We start from the raw sequence: 19,181 nt of genomic DNA, 5'->3' as shown, positions 1-19,181 counted from the left end.
ATGCCAGACAGCTGCGGTCAGCAGGTACCCGGACAGAGCAGAGAGGAGGCTGGAAGCGTCTCCACAGGACCAGAACCCATGCAAGTCCCGGCAGCACCGGTGGTCACTCCTCGCGGATGCCCCTATGCGGAACAGCCTCGTTGCAGCAACTTGGTACCCAGAATGTCCTGCACCAAGGTCCCTTCGCCTATCCCAGCGGATGCCACCACCACAACCTCCATCATCGCCTTGGGACCCACTGGGCATCTCAGTATCTCTGCGGAGGATGACCTGGAATGCTTGGTGTGCCGAGAGCCCTACAGCTGTGCCCGGTCCCCCAAGCTGCTCAGTTGTCAGCACGCCTTCTGCGCTGTGTGCCTGAAGCTTCTGTTATTTGTGGAAGAAGACACCTGGTCCATCCCCTGTCCACTGTGCCGAAAGGTCACTGCCGTCCCAGGAGGCCTAATCTGCAGCCTGCGAGACCAGGAGGCCATGGTGGGGCGGCTGGCCCGGTCATGCCCGGAGGTGCACCTGTGTCCCCAGGGACTAGTTGGTTCTGCCACTCCAGCAGCGCGGCCAGCCAACTGGACAGGAGAAGATGATCAGGACGTAGTAAGTGTCAATCGAGTAGCTGCCCGGCGCCTAGCCGTACACCTGCTCTTGTTGGCTCTTCTCATTGTCCTAATCCTGCCTTTCATCTACCCGGGCATCATCCGGTGGGTGCTGGCCGTTATCATCGCCCTGGCCCTGCTGATGTCCACCCTACTCTGTTGTTACCCCTACAGCCGGAGCAGCAACTGGCCTTGCTCCAGGACTCTGCTCTGCAGAGAGCAAAAGCAAGCCCAGATCACTTCTATTGCCTGAGAGACCCGGATCACTACAGGCCCAGCACTGCCATGGCTCCCCTTCCCCAGATCTCACAACCTACGGGGGAAAAGGACTAGGAGCCTCCCTTCGAAATCACATGCGAACTGGACTTGTACGTCAAAGCCAAACTGGTCGTGTTGGATCAAGGACTCAGGGCTGGGACAATGGGCTTGCACCTGTCTTCCCTTGTGTAGCATAGCCAAACTTTTAGGGGAAAAGGGAGGAGACACGTTCCCTTAATGAGTGACTTTCAAGGGTGGTTGGGTCCCTACCCCTCTTCCTGAGCTACTGGGTTTTGTATATATCACTATGTGCACATATTGGGACGTTGACCTTACTACAAAGCAAATAGAACCAGCGCTCTTTTGTAATCCTTGTAGCTGGCTTCATTTTCTTGTCTGGGTTTTTATGTTTTGTGTGCTGGGAAGTCTGTGGCCATTTCTAGCTGTTGGACCTTTTCCATCCCGGGATGCCCTTGCTCATGGGAGCATTGCTGGACTTTCTCCAGAGTCACTTACCGCGGTCATCCTAAACCCTTCATGGCAAAGGTCTCATCAGGGTTTCCCACAGGGTCTACCCCAGCAGTGCGGGGAGAGAAGAAGCCACATGGAGGTGTACGTGTAAAGCTGGGGAGGGGGCTATCTCGGGTTGAGCAGATAGAGCTGGGGGTGCGGAGAGGGTAAGTTCAGGAATTGTCCCCAGACTCCTCACTGAGATCACCAGGCGTGAGAGAATCTCAGGGTTATAAGGGCAGAGGAGAGAGAGAATGAATGAGAATCCAGCTCGCCATCAGATTCCCAGGCCCACATGACAGACGGAAGGTTTCCAGGTGGTGCCACCCTTCTTATCACATCTACGGTCCTATTTGTTCCTTTGCCATAAAGATAAGACATCTCGTAAAGGCAACGGTCCTCAGCAGTGACACCCCTGCCCTGCCCCCCACCCAGTCTCAGTGTGACAGTCACTAGATAGGTCCCTGGGTCATCTCTTCAAGACTGGGCTTCTTCACACAGGGAAGCATCTGCCCTCAGAAGTCAGCTCTGGTGGGTTGCAGGTTAAGGCTCAGCCAGGGAGGAGACGGAAGGACAAGGAGTCCAGCATGGGAGCTGGAAGTATATCCTGGAAAATCCATGATTGGAAGCGCCAGACATGAAAGTCTGGAAGGACTCACCAGGCCCCTTGCACGGTCCTTTCCCAGGCACCCCATTTCCTGAAACGGGAAAATCACAGACAAAGAGGGCACAGTTCATGGTGACAGAACCTTCGTCAAGAGTGAGCAGAGGACTCTGCCACTGGGCCCTGGGTGCTCAGCCCTGGCCAGTGGTCACATGCTGTTGAGCAAGGTCTTTGGCTCTCAGCTTCCTTCCCATTCCTCAGACTGAGTAAGTCTGACTCAATTAGTCTTTAAAAAACCCCAGGATGTCCTAACTACTCAGGACATGGCTCAAGCCACAGGTGGATGGAGGAGTCATACTCTTGTGAATGTCTGCAAGGAGATCACAACAAGGACTCCTGTCTCATTGTGTGGCAGCTGAGGGTGGAGCTCGGCGGTAAAGCATTTGCCTGGAATGTGTGAGGCCCTGGGTTCCCTCCATCCCCAACACAGTGGAATAAATAAATAGCCAAGAAAACAAAAGTCCATATGCAGTACGCTGCCTTGAGAAGCACTGTGGCTCTCTACTTTTCTTATAAAGTCAGGCAATTCCCAGTGCAGACAGAGAGAGCTGAGGTTGTGCATGGATTCAGGCTCTCACAGTCCGCCAGCATGGGCCTGCGGAACACCCTTTCTGAGAGGGTGAGCAGAGGGGGAGGGCCTTCAAGCATCTGCCCCATTGGCCTTGGGTGTGTGCAGTTTGGAATGGTTGCCAGTCTCCTCACCTACTCCTCCAAGCTCATTTTACTTCCCGGAGACAACTCTTCGGTTGATCAAGGAAAATACCATTTGTTATCATTTGGTGGGAGCATGTTTAGCCAGTACTCGCAAGAGAGTTAGGCGTTCCCCCTTATAGCCGAGTTATGGGTCTCTAACAGCCTTGTGAAGTGGCAACCATTGTGTTCCCTCATGCAGAGGAAGACACTGAGATCAGAAGGGTGGCTTCCCCAGCTTAGGGCTGCACAGCCAGGCTACGACAGAGAGATGTGGGGAAGTGGCTCAGAGTTTTGTCTCAACTTGAGCCTCCCTTGTACACAGAATGACCTGAAAACTGATCGCCACCTATGGGCTTGAGAGAAACGCCATCGAGAATACAAGACAAACGACAGGACCCAGAGATTCCAGGACTCTGGAGAGCAGCAGATTTCAGAAGGAAGAATGATAAAAATGGGATTGGCCTGCCACCTCCCCCTCCAGCCTTCCCTGAGGGGAACCCTGCTGATGGGAGCACTGGAGCCCCCAGCTTGAGGTGCATCCTCCTGATCAAATGACTACCATCCTGAGCCTCAGCTTACGACATAGACACACAAGCTCCTGTTGTTTATTCCTGGCCTCCAACCAAGGCATCTTTGGGATATCTGGGCAAAAGTGGTCTAGTATTACTGTTTTCTGGCCCTTGGAAGCTGACTTGGTCCCAATCGTCTTCTGGAACGTCAAAGCTTGGAGGCAAGAGTGCAGCCAAGGCCAGCTCTGTCCTGGAGGGGACAGAGGAATGAGGCAGTGTGACAGGGGGATGTGGTCGGAAGGAACCATCTGAGAGGCCCTGGGCTCAGTGCCAGACTCTGGGCCACATTGGTGGGAGTTACCAGATGTTTCTGGGCCTTGGTTTGTCCTCTTAGAAATGGGAAGGCAGTACTAGGCTCACTGAGAGACCTTGTCTTAGAAAAAAAGGGCGAAGAGTATTGACCCCAAAGAAATGGGAGGGTGGCGCTAGGCTCACTGAGAGGTCTTAGAAGAAAAGGGCTAAGAGTGACAGAACAGATCACCTGACCCCTCCTTGGACCTAGAATGAGGGCCGGGGCTATACTTCAGTGATATGGCACTCCTCTGAGACCTCCAATAAAGAAAAGAGACTCCTAGGCATTTGTCCCCAGTCCAATACATTTTTTTTAAATGTCAGCAATTCATATCCAGGTGATACACAGCACATTTTTAACAAGTACGTGAAAAGTGGTGTTAAACGGCCTTGGCTCACACATGGAGAAGACCACTCCTTAGTTCTCTGTGGAGGAGGTGGTTCGATGCCCTCAGACTTTGAAATGTCACCTAGCAGGAGTGACCCATCTTTTTTTGGGGGGATGGAACCTGCCCGGCCAGTGCTCTGTCATTGAGATGTAGCTCCAATCTTCTGTCTCACTTTTTTTTATTTTTGAGACCTTTAACTCATTCTAAAGCCCAGAAAGGCCTTGGGCCTGTGATCCCCTTGCCTCAGCCTCGGTAAGTCCCCACAACCAGGGACTGTGATTTCAGCCCTTTACCATCAGGCCCTGATACTCTATTTAAACAAAGGCAAGACAGGCTTAGCTCGGAGTGGCTGCTACACTATGGGCTCAATCTCTGTGCTATTTAGCAAATGTGTGTTGGAGGGTTTTTGATTGGCAGGAAAGCTGCAGAGACAGCACAGAGTTCTTAGCAAAAACTCACGTGCCCTTTGCCCTGATTTCCAATCTTAACACTGATACATTAGTCAAGATTTTTTTAAAAATCAATATTGCTATGTGGCTATTGACTAAAGCAGAGGCTCCATTGATCGTTTTTCTCAGTAATGTCCTTACTGTCTCAAAACCTATTAGGGGACCACTTTTTATGGAGTGCAACTTACTTTCTAAAATTATTTTCCGTATTGATTTCACTTATCTATTGTTATTCCCTTCTCCGTTAGCAAATGATCCCTTTTTTAACTTTTAGAATTACATTTATTTACTTATTTATAGTAAGACTTTACTAAGTCAGCTTCTGATGAACTAGGAACAGCAGTTCCAATTTTCCCTGTATTTCTCACACCTGAAAGGCTGAGATCCTCACTGTAGCTCAGACTAAGGCCCGGTACTTCAGCCTGGAACCCTCTGGCCACTGCCGTCCTGCATTCCTCATAGCCAGCAATAGGATCTTTCTAAAGTCCGGTTTGGATGGGCGCTGGTGGGAGGAAGGGGGCAAATGCCACCTCCGTGCGTCTATTGCCTGCCCTTAGTGATGCCCAGAATCTCAGCTAGAACCCTTCAGCCCTCCAGAACTGATCCTTTCGACCTACAATAACCCTCTAGCTGTTCTTGGTCCTGATTGGCCAATAGGAAGGTCAGGTGACAGAGGCCCACAGCATTCCAGTAGGGTCCTGAGTCACAAGCTCCGGGCTGGAATGCAGCGCGTCTGACCTTTTTCCACTTCCAGCCCCAGCCTACCTTCTCCGGGAGAAAGAGCGACTGGCCTTAGAGGTCATTTTTGGTCATGGTGACTCATATCCCACCCCTGACCAGGATGGCCGCCTACTTCCTCGCCTGTAGACTATAGGTGATTTAAAAAAAAAAAAAATCCACAGGTTGCCAGGGCAACAAGAGCTGTGGCGCTGTCCCTGAAGCTGGGGACCGAGCAGCGAATGAGGCATCGGAGACTTCCATTTCTGGACCTTTTAAGTTCTAGTGTGGGATATACAGATTGTAAATTGGCAAAAAGGAAAACAATCAACTTCACAGCTTTAAGTACTACGATAAAAGTATTACGGGCCTGAATGCCTGGGGTGCCAATCCATGGCCTTGGAACAGGACCTGGCACATAGTAGGTGCTCAGCAAATATTTGTTAAATGGCTAAAGCTGAGTGGGTGGTGAGGGAAGTCTCACAGGGATGGAACCCTAAAACGAAGGCCTGTGGGATGTAAGAGCCTCGGCTGCAAACACTGGCAGCATTAGAGAAAGTGAAAGAAGAATCGAGAGGCGTGAATGTTTCAAACTTCACAAGGCAGTGTAAGCCGGAGGGAGGTTGCTTCTGAGATAGGCGCTTTCAGGGTGTGGAGGCACAATTTGGAAATTTCCCCTCCGAGTGTCTGCGCGTAACCCTCCCCTACCAGCCCAGCCCCTGGCGAGCACTTTTCTGTAGAGTCCGCCTGCACCCCGCGTTCTCACTCCCTGGGGCGCAGATCTGCAGGTCCCTCCCGGAGGCCAGCACCCGGGTGGCGGCTTTGGTGGCTTAGGTGGCTGTGCGCCCGGCCCAGCCCGGAAGGTCGGGGCCCTGTGGCTGCGCAGGCGGGACCGGCCGAGGCCGGAGTGGGGCGGCTGGGCCTGGGTGAGGACGGGCGGGGGAGAGCCGAGGCGGAAGCAGCCGGGCGGCCAGGATCCAGGACTCCGTCCCGACGGTCGCTGCCACCTCCAGGTAAGCCAGCCGGGAGCCTCGAGCGCTCCCAGACAGCTTTCGGACCCGGAAGTGCTCTTAGGATTCGAGCTGAGCTGCAGGAGGGGACACTGATGCCTGCGGAGCACGCCGGCCTGCACACCAGGGCACCAAACCGCGCCCCTGAAAGATAAGGGGCTGGGCTGGAAGGTTAGGAAGTGTTTTGCCCAAGGTCACTCAGGGTCACTGGACGTCCCCTGCTTTCTGGGGGAGCTCCAGAAACCCGCTCCCGCCTTCCGTTTTTCTCTAGACTCAGTTCCCCGAAGCCTAGGAAGCCCTTGAGTCCCGGAAAGGTCCGGCCCCTTCCTACTGTGACCGGGGCGTGGCTTCTCGCCCGGCGGGTATTTACGGAACGAGGGAGAGGGAGATTTCCTGCTACTGATGTGGGAACAGATTTTCCAGCTGAGAAAACTGAAAACTGAGGCTGGGGACAGTGGGTGACTTTGGCTAGGACCAGGTAATCAGAGCAAAGGGGATAACAAGGTGAGCTGACTCCAGAGTTTGACCTAGCGGTAGATTCAAAGTTGGCCTCGATGATGTTGTCTTTCCCAGAGGTGACCCAGAGTAGAAGCAGAGCTTGGCTAAACCTGTAGGTTTGCTTCAGAGGCCACTGCTGCCTTGAAATAGGGGGAACACCAGACCCATGAGACTCCCCAGGCCTCCATTGGCCTACTGTGTATCTATTGAGCACCTACTACGGGTCAGTGTGTACGTTGCTGAGGCACTGAAGACACAGCAGCTAACAGTCGTTCCTCGGGAGTACACTCCAGAGGCTGAATCAGCCGGACGCTGGGCAGACAAGACCACTGAAACCTTCCCAACTACCCAGTATGTAGAAGAAGCAGGGACCCAGGGCCTGCTTCTAGTTAGAACAGTACCAAACCTTCTGGACATCTTTACCTCATTGAAGATGCTTCTTCCAGCCTCAGTTTCCCACTTCCCAAAGTTCTGGGGAATAGGTGAGTGAGCCAAGAGTCTCCTGGACCTAGCAGATGCCCTCGATGAACCCTGGCAAAGCGCGGTACTGCCACTTCCTCCCCATGTCACCGTTGGTGTCCCCTCGGACCTACATTTCCTTATGACACAAAGGGACCATAAATCCTCCTGGTGCCGAAGTACTGTTGGAATGCTTCATGAGGGCAAAGGCACAGGACAGAGGGTCTTTGCCAAATCAAAAGTAAAGTAAATCCGAGTGTGGCAGCCCATGCCTTTAATCCCAGCACTTTGGAGGCAGAGTCAGGCCGGTCTCTGTGAGTTTGAGACTGGCCTCTTCTACATAGTGAGTTCCAGAAGAGCCAGGGCTATGTAGAGACGCTGTCTAAAAAATACTTGCTTTGGGCGAGGGGATCAAACATGTCAAACAAGCAAGGATGTTTTTCATCGGAGGTCTAGTTACTCGAGAACCTGTTCTTGCTCTCAGTAGAGAAACTTTAGAAGCAGAGCTAGGGGCTGGCCGAGTTCCAGGTGAGGAGGCTGAGGCTCCCTCCAGGGCTGGAAACACAACACGCGCCTCACACTCTGCCTTTCCGGTTTGCACACCCTGACAGATTCACCCAGGGTCGGACAGTAAGACAGGTTGTGTTCCTCAGCTTCCTGAGTGGCCCCCAGCAAGCTGTGACCTAGTCTGCAAGCTTGGCAGAGGACTGGAAGGAGCAGAGCAGGGTGACGTCTGGCACCCTTGGAACCTCCATAGACCGAGGCTTCAGAGTGTGGCTGGAAGGGCACAGCCAACTGGTTTAGGTTGTTGTGGCTCAGCCTGTACTTGGATACCATGGGATTGGGAAGCCTAGACCAGAGCCTGGGCTGGCCGATGTGGGACCTGAAGATGGTCATTACGTATTAGGCGGTTAATAATCATCTTATATGCCTTCCGTGGTTTTTATTTTCTTGGAGGCAAAGTCTTATGTAGCCCAGTCAGCCTTGAGCTCACTGTAACCAGAGTTGACTTGGACATGGGGACTCAGACCAAAGGAACCAAGTAAGTTGGGGTTGGAGGCCCCCAACTGTGGGTCTTGGATGGCGGGGTTCGTTGTCCCCGTGGTCATCTGGGGAAGAGAGCATTTCAGCGAAGGGACAAACAGTGTCTGGGGGACGGGACCAGCAGGACAGTGTGACAACAGCAGAGCTAGGGAGAAAGAAAAAGATGGGGAGGGTAGTAGGACCATGGGACCAGATTACCTATGGCTTTGCCACCCTTGTGAAGGCCTGGGATGGCTCTGTCTTCATGACATATGACGAGTGGCAGTAAGTGAAGGCAGGGTGACACGGGAGACTAGTGAGGAGGCTCTTCTGTGACCCCCATGAGAAGTGGCGGTGGGCATGCCAGGGCCCCGGCAGGAGAAAGGGTGCAATTGCAAGTGTGGACACAGACCACAGAGTCTGCTCTGCACCTGTCCTCCCTTCCTTAAGAATTCACATCTCCGCGGTGGTGGCGCATGCCTTTAATCCCAGCACTCGGGAGGGAGAGGCAGGCGGATCTTTCTGAGTTTGAAGCCAGCCTGGTCTACAGAGCGAGTTCCAGGACAGGCTCCAAAGCCACAGAGAAACCCTGTCTAGAAAAACCTTTTAAAAAAAAAATTCACGGGCTGGAGAGATGGCTCAGAGGTTAAGAGCACTGCCTGCTCTTCCAAAAGTCCTGAGTTCAATTCCCAGCAACCACATGGTGGCTCACAACCATATGTAATGAGGTCTGGTACCCTCTTCTGGCCTGCAGGCATACACACAGACAGAATATTGTATACATAATAAATAAATAAATATTAGGCGCACGCCTTTAATCCCAGCACTCGGGAGGCAGAGGCAGGTGGATCTCTGAGTTCGAGGCCAGCCTGGTCTACAAGAGCTAGCTCCAGGACAGGCTCTAGAAACTACAGGGAAACCCTGTCTCGAAAAACAAAAACAAAAAAAAAACAACAAAAAAAACAACAAAAAAAATTCACAAAACACAAATTATTAAAATCTCCCTGAATTCAGCCTCCATCCCCTTGGAGTGGTCATGGCCAGCACTCTGTCACATGTTCCAGTAGCTCTTTCCATGTATACACACACACACACACACACACACACACACACACACACACAGCACCTTCTAGAGAGTTCAAAGGGGGTTACGGCAGAAAACATTAGAAATGCACTCACATCCCTGGCCATTCACCCTTTGGAAGTGATTTTTGGAAAATGCCCTCGCCACATTTTTTCTCTCTGCATGGTTTTCACATGATTAGTTTCAGTTTAAATTTCCTCAGTTTTAGGGATTCTTGTGCACTGACGAAGTACTTAAAAATCAGTTAGCTTTTAAAGAGGCAAAGAGTAATATTCCTTGCTGGCTGTGTGTGTTGGCTAGTTTTATGTCAGCTGACTCATTTGGAGTCGTCTGAGAGGAAGGAGCCTCAGTTGAGAAAATGTCTCTGTAAGATCAGGCTGTAAGCAAGCCTGTAGAGCATTTTCTTAATTAGTGATTGATGGGGGAGGGCTCAGCCCATTGTGAGTACATTCACCCATGGGCCGGTGGTCCAGGTTTTTATAAGAACACAGGCTGAGCAAGCCATGTGAGCAAGCCAGTACACATCTCCCCTCCATGGCCTCCACATCAGTTCCTGCCTCTAGGTCCCTGCCCTGCTTGAGTTTCCAGCCTATCTACATCCCATGATGAACTCTCATAAGTGAGCGAAATAAGCCCTTTCTTCTCCAAGTTGCTTTTGGTCCTGGTGTTTCATCCCAGCAATAGAAACACTTAAGACAGAAATTGGTCCCAGGAGTGGGACATTGTGACAGACCTGACCATGTTTTGGGGAGGTTTATGGAAGGGCTTTGAAACTTTGGAAAAGAAAAGCAATCCAGTGCTCTAACCTTGGTGACTGTTCTATGAGATCCTGGAAAATATGAAATGTGATCCTAATCAGTCTTATCAATAAAAACCAGGAGTCAGATATCAGGTAAATGCTGAAAGATCAGAGAAGCAAAGGAGCAGCCACAGTAACTTGTTACCTCTCTGAACCCTCTGACTGCCAGGGTTGAGGTCTTTCTGTCTCCACTCCACGCTGTCACTTCCTGTCTCCTCTCTGTACAGATCTCCAGACTTCTATGGTTAACTTGTGGCTAGCTCCACCCTCTGATCTCCAGGCAAGCTTATTTGTCAGAACACAAACAAAACAGCACAACAACTAACAGTATTGGGGAAAATGTAGACAATGAAGGCCCGGCTTCTGATTCCAGAGGAAAGTCTGAGGGTCCCTTAAAGACTAGATCAGAGTCATTGCATATTTTGAAAGAAGAATCTGTGCTTCTGGTCAGCTGGGGCTGAAGAATCAGCTGTGATTAACAAGAGACCAGAACCACTAACGTGAAACCTTTGCTTGCTGGGCTAATGGATGCCGGTCAGCTGGAGCTGAGAAATTATCTGTGACTAAGAAGAGACCAGCATCACTGAGGTGAAATCTGGGAAGTGTTTCCTGAGAATCACCGTACAGAAGGCCGAGGTTAGACCTTGTGCTGGCAGCTGAACATGGCCCTGTGTCCTGTGTAAAAGTCTCCCAGGGGGGCAGTGGTTTTGAAGGCATGAAGGGGTCATGGAGAACAGCTAGGGCTTGGCACCGTGAGAGGACAGATACAGCCATTGGTGCAGGTGCAGCCAGAGTAGCAGTTGAAGGCCCAGGATCAAAAGGGTCACGGAGAGAAGCTGAGGCTTGGCACAATGAGAGCCCAGAAGAGGCTATTGCTAGAAGCTCAGCCCAACTACAGCAGAGGACCCCAGCATATTGGAGATGCCATGACACACGGTGATTTTTTAGTAGGAAAAAGATAAAGTTCAAGATGAACACGCCTTGCTTTCAACAAAGGCACAAAAGATAGACAAACAGATCGCCAGACAAAGGAGAGGCACAGACATCCAGACACACAGGGAATGATTCCCAACCAAGGCCAATGGCCAGGCATAGTAACTCATGTCTGTAATCTTAGCAGTCAGGAGACCTGGGAGGCAGAGGCAGGTGGATCTCTGCAAGTTTGGGTCCAGCCTGATCTACATAGTGAATTCTAGGCCAGTCAGAGCTACATGGTGAATCTCTATCTTTAAAAAAAAAAAAAAAGATGTAAAGTTTGAGGATAGCCTAAGCAACTTAGTGGAATTTGTCTCATAATGTGAGTGTGTGTGTGTGTGTGTGTGTGTGTGTGTGTGTGTGTGTATGTATGTAAAAAGAGAAGGTTTAGCTCCGTGGTAGAGCTCTTGCCTAGCATGTGTGAAGCCATGCTGCAAACAAATGGCCAGACTGGAGTTCAAACTGTTTGACGTGTGCAGGTGCCCTGGGTGGGAACCATCCCTGGGTGACTTCATATACTTAGCACCTCTCCCTTTCCCAGCTGATGTCCAGTTGGGGTGTGAGAAGTTTCCCATCTAAACTCAGCTCTTTAACTTGTTCACGAATCAGTGTTTTCTGAGCAACTGCCCTGCTGGATGCTTCATGGACCCAGCGAGCTGCAATACAGAGAGATAACTCCTGCCTGTGGTGGCCAGGCTAACCCAGGGAGAAGGTGTAGTCGCAGCCCGAGGCACAAGGACATCCATGAGATAGTCTGAGTGGCACCTGGCACTCTGAGAGAGAAGGACCATTAAGTGAAGGCTGCCTGCTGCCGTGCTACACCTGAGTGAGTCAAGAGCATAGCCTAGGCTAACTGCTCCTTCTCCACCGGTTCCAGGTTCCACACCCTCTGGACCCGTGGCTGGTTTTTCTGGTTTGGTCTCTAGAGCAATTTGCATACTTCCTTGAAGAACCCTCTGAAGTCGAACAGCCTCTTCTGAGAAAGGGACGCCCACATTGGCTCTCCAGAATTGGGTAAGGTCCCCAGAGGTTTACTTTGATACAGGTCCTTGACATAGTCTAAAGTCTCTGTCTCTCTCTCTAGCCTAGAGTCCCCATGAGGAGAACCATTGTCTGTCTGTCTTGGCACCGTCACCCCTAAGTCCCCGCCAGACAGCCTAACGTCTGGCACCTGCTAAGTGCCAGTACTTGCTTCTTAAATCAATAGCTGGTTAGTTTGTAGTGGGCAATGATACTTCTAATTAATTGGCTTGGACCCTAAGAAAAGACCTTTAGGTTTCTCTGCATGCTCCTGATGGAATTCTTTTGACTTCTGTTTCAAAATCATGTTGAATGTAAAGGAAGTTACAGAATTAATACTTGGAAAGTCCTGTGTTCCTTCACCCACTCCACCGGCTTTGAACATGAGAAAAGCCTTCTCTGGACCATTGGGCCCTGCACGGTCCCTGTGACAGCTCCCCACTGTGTCTCATCAGTTAGACCATCCTCCATGCCCAACCATTGGCAGAGCCCTGGTTTCCCTGGAGAATCTCTTTGAGTCAATGAAATCCTGTCTCTCTTTTGCCTTGAGGCCCGCCACACACTGTCCCCTCTGCACAGGACACACCCTCTGGCCCACCCACCCTATCTGATTTTTCTTGTCTGTTCTTCAGGTCTCATCCTAGTCCTTGTCTTTGCTAACTCCGGCTTTGTTTTGGTATGCCTCCATCTCTCATGTTACTAGTACAGTGTTTATCCGCCCCCACCCCCTATATGAGACAGGGTTTCACTATATAGTCCTGGCTGTCATGGGACTCGCTCTGTACACCAGGCTGGCCTCGAACTCACAAAGATCCACCTGCCTCTGTCTCCCAAGTGCTGGGATTAAAGACGGGCACCACACTCAGATCTTTCCTGGCTTCTTTAGTGCTCTGGACCTGAGTGTGAATCTTGGTTCCTTCCCTTTTTTTCTTTTTGAAGATTTAAAAAATTTTATGTGAATGTGTGTACCTGAATGTATGTATATGTACCGTGTGTGTACAGAGGCCAGAAGGCACCAGATATCCTAGAACTGGAGTCACAGGTGGTTGTGAGCCTCCATGTCCATGCTGAGAACCAAATCTAGGTCCCAGCAAGAGCAGCAAGGGCTCTTAACCACTGAGCCATCCCTCCAGCTCCCTTCCCCAGCTCACTTCTGTGACTTTGACATTGTTACTTGACCGTGGTGTCACTGTGTGTTATGTTATTATGTTATGTTATGTTATGTTATACACTGTGTGTATGTTATTATCTGTCTTCCAGCAGCATGGAAGCCACTCCGTTCTTCAAGAAGTGTGTTTGATGCCTGCAGTATTCTAAAACAGAGAAAGCTAGGGCAAATAGCAAGGCCACCATCTAAGACAAGGGAAGGAAGATTCAGACGTTGGAGTAGAGGAGGGAAGTAGAGGCTTGGACTATCACACGTTCACTTTGTAACATTGGGGAAGAGGTGTGGCCTCCCTGTGCCCATCCCTCAGTTGTAGGAGGGAATCCTACTGCCTCATTCCCTCCCTACTTACAAGCATGGTATGTGTGAGAATTAAATGGATTAGAGCGTGCTTTACGAACTGATTCGCTGTTTGAAAGTTTGAATATTTCAGAGACTAATCTGAGCCCAATTTACCCTGAATGAAGTTGGTGTTTAAGTGCATCCTTTAAAAAGAGTTTGTTACTGGCTGATAGTGGTACACATCTTTAATCCCAGTGCTGAGGAGGCAGAGGCAAGTGGATCTCTAAGTTTGAGGTCAGCCTGGTTTATAGAGTGAGTTCCAGGACAGCCCGGGCTACATAGAGAAAGTGAGTCTCAGAAAAAAAAAGTTTGTTGCTTTTAACTGTGTTTTAAAGACTAATGCATTATTGGTTGTAGACAGATGAGTAATATATGATATATATATATCATATATAACTCATCTATGAGTCTGTCTACATAATCTACATATAATAGCTATATATAAAATGAATAAATATATATTACTCATTATATATAATATATAATGTATATAATATATATTTATTTATCAGCAGGATGAGAACAAACCTATGGCTTGAGAACAGTGTGGGGCTGGCTATTAAACTCAGAAGTTCTTAGAATCATGACCATTGTTTAAAACAGAGACCATGGCCCAGAACTTAGCCTGGCTTCTGTCAGTCTGCCACTTGCCGGCTATGTGACCCAGGCCCAGTGGCTTCTCCTCTGAGGCTGTCTGAGGATGTACAACCTGTGCTTTATGACCCTTCTTACCACCTGGAATTAGAATCCCAGCCCCAGTGCTCAGGGACTGTTGAAGACCGGCCTCGACAAAAATGTCTCTTGCCAGGGTAGGGGGCATGGGAATTTAGAAATATAAGTAAAGAATACAGAGATGCATAAAAATAATAAGACAGAAACCATAGAAAATACCAGGAGGGCATTTCAGTGATTACTGAAATTTCCCAAGTTTATTTTTCCACAGCTTTTATACTCAGTGTAAAGGGGGGAGGGGGATGTAACAAAAGACTTTATTAACATGATACAAAGGACAACTCAGTCAATCCCTCTCACACTCTGAGATATCAAATCATTAGCATTTTGTTGTTTAAGCAGTGAAACTGCTCTAGGCCAAGATCCTGAAGGCAGCCACTCCCGAGGTGACACAATAGTTACAAAAGAAGGAGCAGAAGGAAGGACATCTGTACATCCTGACCACCCGTCAGGATGGCATTGGCCTACTTGTATGAGCTATTTCAAAGTTAAAAAAAAAAAAATCAAGCAATCACATCCTGAGTTGGGTGCTTGTCAACCATTTTAGCAACCTTCAACTCTCTGACCATCAGACAGGGTGGAAATAGGCCCACATTTTTGGGCCTCCACAGAGACAGACAGCTTAGTCATAAAGATTAAGTCTGTATATCCCAGGATGGCCTCCAGCTGTATGTAGCCTGGGGTGACCTTAAACTTGGGATCCTCCTGCCTCTACCTTCCAGGTGCTTTGATTACAGGTGTGTATCACACACCTGGCATATGCAGTACTGGGGATGGATCTAGGGCCCAGTGCGTGCAGGGCAAGCACACAGTATATTCCTAGCCCAGTATTAGCTTTTATTGTTTATTGTATCTGTGCTGTGTTCCACATACATATACATATACATATACACACATATTGACATATATGTCAATACAGAGGCCAACTATTCCATGCATGTGTGTTTGTGTGTTATAGTATATATGTATACGCATTCCTGTGTGTGCACATGTGAATGCTTGCTTGTGGAGGCCAGAGGTCGACTTCAGGTGTTTTCCTCAATCCCTCTCCATCTTATTCTTTTGAGACAATCTTTCTCTCCTAAGCCTGGACCTCAGAAGCTCAGAGTTAGGATGGTTGGCCAGCAGACTCCAGATAACTGCCTGTCACTGTGCCTGTCCTGCACTAAGGAGGCTAGCCTCAAACTCACAAAGATCTGCCTGCCTTGGTCTTCCAAATGCTGGAATTAAAGGTGTGCACCCTGTCCCCACTCCCTGAACTGTATATGAATAAAACCTGTCTTGTAATCCCAGCATGGGATGCAGAGATAGAGAGTGAGTTCAAGGTCATCTTCAGCCATGTAGTAAATTTGAGGCCAGCCTAGGCTGCAGAGACCCATCTCAAACCAAAGTACTGAACAGAAAGCCATCATTTTAGTGACACTAATATGTCAGTCCCTTCTTTTATGGTTGTTGTTCTGTGGTCTTGTTGTGTAGCCTAGGCTGACTGGGAACTTGCAGTCCTCCTGCCTCGACCTCCCTCATGCTGGAGGACCCTCAAGCCCCACCAAAGTTTATGCTGGATGACTTTTGTGTGCCCCTCTAGTAACCTCTGCCTTCCCCTGGAAGTTTCTCACTGGGATTCTGTCTTGCAGGGCTAGGAATGGCCACATGGATCAGGCCACACCTGAAGCAGCCTCTGGTAGCAGAGCCAGCTGAAGAAGGGGAGTCTCAGCAGCCCCTGGGCCGAGAGCTGACCGAGGCCAACCGCTTTGCCTATGCTGCCCTCTGTGGCATTTCTTTGTCAGAGCTGTTTCCAGAGCCCGAGCAGAGGTAAGCTTTTAAGTCTCTCAGAGGGAAGGCCAAGCCCTTGGCAGTTAGCTGCCAAGGTTAGTTTGCCACAGGGGGATGAGATGCCCCTTGTCCAGTTATCTCTCATGGATGTTGTTCCCAAGCATTTTTTGAGCTCCGACTGGACACCAGGCACAATTTTCAGTTCACAGAAGGCCTTGTGTATATGATAAATGAGACAGATCCATTCCTCCCCCCAAGCAGGTCACTGTCTACAGAAGACAAGAGATTTATTCACCCTTTAAATGTGTGTTTATTGTGCACTTACCATGTGCTGGGCATAGTGCCAGCCTTGTAGATAAAACTGAAGAGCATGAGACCTGGCTCCTGATCCCTCCTGGGACTTAGTCCCAGGAGACTCCCCCACCACCGTAGACATGACAGTGGCAAGCAGAGATGAGAAGGGGCCATGTATGTATTTGATGTCTGTCACTGCTGCTGCCGACCAGGTGTGGGCTTAAATCATGCATTTGGCATTAGTGTAATGGAATGGTTAGGAGCCTGCAAGGTTGCAAGATAGGAGTTGGGGCGGAGTTTTAGAGGTTGAAAGCGGCATGGAGGGGGTGCACAGCAAAGCCTGTCTGTAGGGCAGAGCAGACATGAGAACCTGCTTAATTTAGGGTGAAGGAGAAGCAGGAGCTAACGGACTAACCCTGAAGAAGGAGAGAGCCTAGAGGCTAGAGATGTCCCTGTGGAAGGGACCACACCACCTGACATTCCCCCAAACCCTCAATGACCTCCTGGATGTACTCTGCCTGACAGGCTGGAGTGGCCTCTGAGTGGCCTTCCCCAAACTGCCGTCACCCCGTCAGGGCAGTCAGGGCCACTGTTCTGCATAAGGCACCAGCTGCTTCCCCCAGTCCTCTCAGTAGATTGCATCCCAGACCCACCACCCCTGCACCCTGAGCTCCTTGGAAGGTCACCTTTCAATCCCAGGACCTTCCCATAGTTCAGTGGAACCCTGGCCCTCAGTAAAGTCCTTGAGAAAAATGATAACTGCTGGCTTCGGAAGCATGGGAGCCTTCCACAGATTCACGCTCAGCTCTTGTCACATCCTGTAACTTTGGGATGGTGGCCTAAGCAGGTGTAGGGGGGGACCAGCAGTCTAGATCACCACCATAGTGCCTAGCACACAGTAGGTGCTTAGTACATTTACCAACTCTGCACCTTACTCCCTTTGCCCTAGTTTATAGCAGCCTTTTTTGGTCCCACCAGCCAGCTCCCAAACTACACAGAGACTTATTAATTATGAAAGCATGGCCTTAGCTTAGGCTTGTCCTATGAGCTCTTATAACTTAACCCATTTATATTAATCTACATTTTGCCTCGTGACTTTTTACTGTGTTTCATCTTGCACCTCCTGTCTCCTCACCGTCTGGTTGCCAACTCTGCTTTTGTTCTTCCCAGAATCCTCTCTGTCCCCAGAAGTTCCACCTACCCTCTTCTGGTCTAGCTATTGGCCATTTAGCTTTTTATTACATCAATCACAGCAGATCCATCTTCACACAGTGTGCAAAGATCCCACAACACTGGTTTCCTCGTAGTGTGAGGATAACAGAGTGGAACCTCTTCCTGCAGCCAGGGAACTTTTGAGTATGAGTTCTAAAACAGAACTAAAAGAATAAGTGGTAGATTTCTTTATGTGCTAAAAACAAACAAACAAACCAAAGGTAGTTAATTCCCAGTTGATGGTTGCCCCAGAGGCACTTGCTAATTTATAAGATTCCTGATCACGAAATAACTGCTTCAGTTCTGTATATCACATCTTCACAGGACTAGGCCCAAGGCCAGAGGAAAGACAGACAGACAGTCTTTCCTAATCTCCCTTGACCCCTTCTATTCCACCCCTTCCGCAAGGCTTCCTTTTGTGTCATTGTTTAGATCCAGTCCCATGGCCAAACTTCAGACGCGGGGTGGAGAGGAGGAAAGTGTCAGCTTTTGCCATCATCAGAGAAACAACTGGCACTGTATTGATGTTACAGGGGCAGCAGGGCAGGGGATGTGTACAGATGGCTCAGAACCTGGCTCAGAGCTACAGCCCTGCATCAAACTGGGCGTGGGGACACGGGATTGCAGTACCAGCACTTGGGATGTAAAGGCAGGAAGATCAGGAGCTCAACATCATCCTCCCCCACATAGTAAATTTGAAGCCAGCCTGGGCTACACGAAACTCTGTTTCAAATGATGATGATGATGTCATTGTCACTGCCATAGCCTCCATGTGGCAGCGAGAAACATCTGGATACGCTGCTCCCTGGCATCTTAGTCGCTTTCCTCTTGCTGCGGCAGGAGCATCACGACCAAGGCCACCTGTGAAGGACAGTGGTTGATTGTCCCTGTGGTTCCAGAGGGTTAGAGTCCACCTTGCAGAGCAAAGGCATAGTGGCAGGAACAGTGGAGAGCTCACCTCTCAAAGCAGGAGGCAGAGAGCACCTCAAAGCTCACCTCTGGTGACACACCCCCTCTAACAAGGCCACACCTCCCAGTTCTTCCTCAAGAGCCACCAACTGGGGACCAAGTGTTCGGGTTTCTGAGACCTCTAAGGCACATCTCATTCTCATTCGCACCATCTCACCAGGCAGACCCGTGTCTGTCTCCTACAAGAGTTCAGCTCACCACCTACTCCATCCCTTGCTTGTACCAAACCTGGGAAGCTGCCATCTTCCCAAAAGCTCCCCTAAGCTGAGCCACCTCCACTACCACCTCCACCACCACCACTACTTCCACCAGTACCATCACCATCATCATCACCATCACCACCACATCCACTACCACCTCCACCTCCCCACCACTGCCACCACCACCACCAAAGGACCCCCCAAAAGCAGGTCTTGATGACCCCAACTGCAGGCCTGTCCTGGCCACTGCTGAAAGGACTCTGGGGGTATGAATTCTGTTCCCGTGTCCCCCAGCCTTCTCCCTGGGCTCCCCAGTTCCCATGCTGTGTGCCAGGTTGCTGCTCCTCTGAATTTTAAGGCAGGGCACATTTTTTTGAACTCTCTGCCTTTCTAAAGCCCAGACAGGCTGCTGTGTTCCCCATTATCTTGAGAAAACATTCAGTGGCCGTTTTTTTTGTCCTCCTGAGACATCAAAGCAAGCGTCTCGAATATTTAT

General features: G+C 49.9%; 2 protein-coding genes across 6 annotated transcripts in view; both read left to right on the top strand.

Moving 5' to 3' along the window:
- On the top strand, window positions 1-843 carry Rnf186 (ring finger protein 186). The gene has a single exon (XM_038332459.1). It carries the CDS (start codon window positions 1-3, stop codon window positions 841-843), a length of 843 nt encoding a protein of 280 aa, XP_038188387.1.
- Window positions 844-5,143: 4,300 nt separating this feature from the next.
- Tmco4 (transmembrane and coiled-coil domains 4) overlaps window positions 5,144-19,181 on the top strand; it is a 73,389-nt gene continuing 59,351 nt past the window's right edge. Inside the window, exons 1-3 of one of the 5 annotated variants that reach the window (XM_038333838.1) lie at window positions 5,144-5,287; window positions 11,856-11,992; window positions 15,872-16,049. In XM_038333838.1, coding sequence (XP_038189766.1) covers window positions 15,880-16,049 — 170 coding nt within the window. In that variant the 5' untranslated portion in view covers window positions 5,144-5,287; window positions 11,856-11,992; window positions 15,872-15,879. Of the gene's footprint in view, window positions 5,288-5,661; window positions 6,144-10,621; window positions 10,640-11,855; window positions 11,993-15,871; window positions 16,050-19,181 lie in introns of those variants that run through there. The other 4 variants (XM_038333840.1, XM_038333837.1, XM_038333839.1 and 1 more) reach the window with 4 other exon arrangements.

This window comes from Arvicola amphibius, chromosome 6 (assembly GCF_903992535.2).
Source record: "Arvicola amphibius chromosome 6, mArvAmp1.2, whole genome shotgun sequence".
NCBI classification, from domain to species: domain Eukaryota; kingdom Metazoa; phylum Chordata; class Mammalia; order Rodentia; family Cricetidae; genus Arvicola; species Arvicola amphibius.
Note: the sequence above shows the minus strand (reverse complement) of the source record. Positions and strands in the feature narration are given on the sequence as shown.

What these genes read in the sequence shown, in the direction of transcription:
- Rnf186 (XM_038332459.1), top strand. Translation starts at nt 1, where the DNA reads ATGCCAGACAGCTGCGGTCAGCAGGTACCCGGACAGAGCAGAGAGGAG.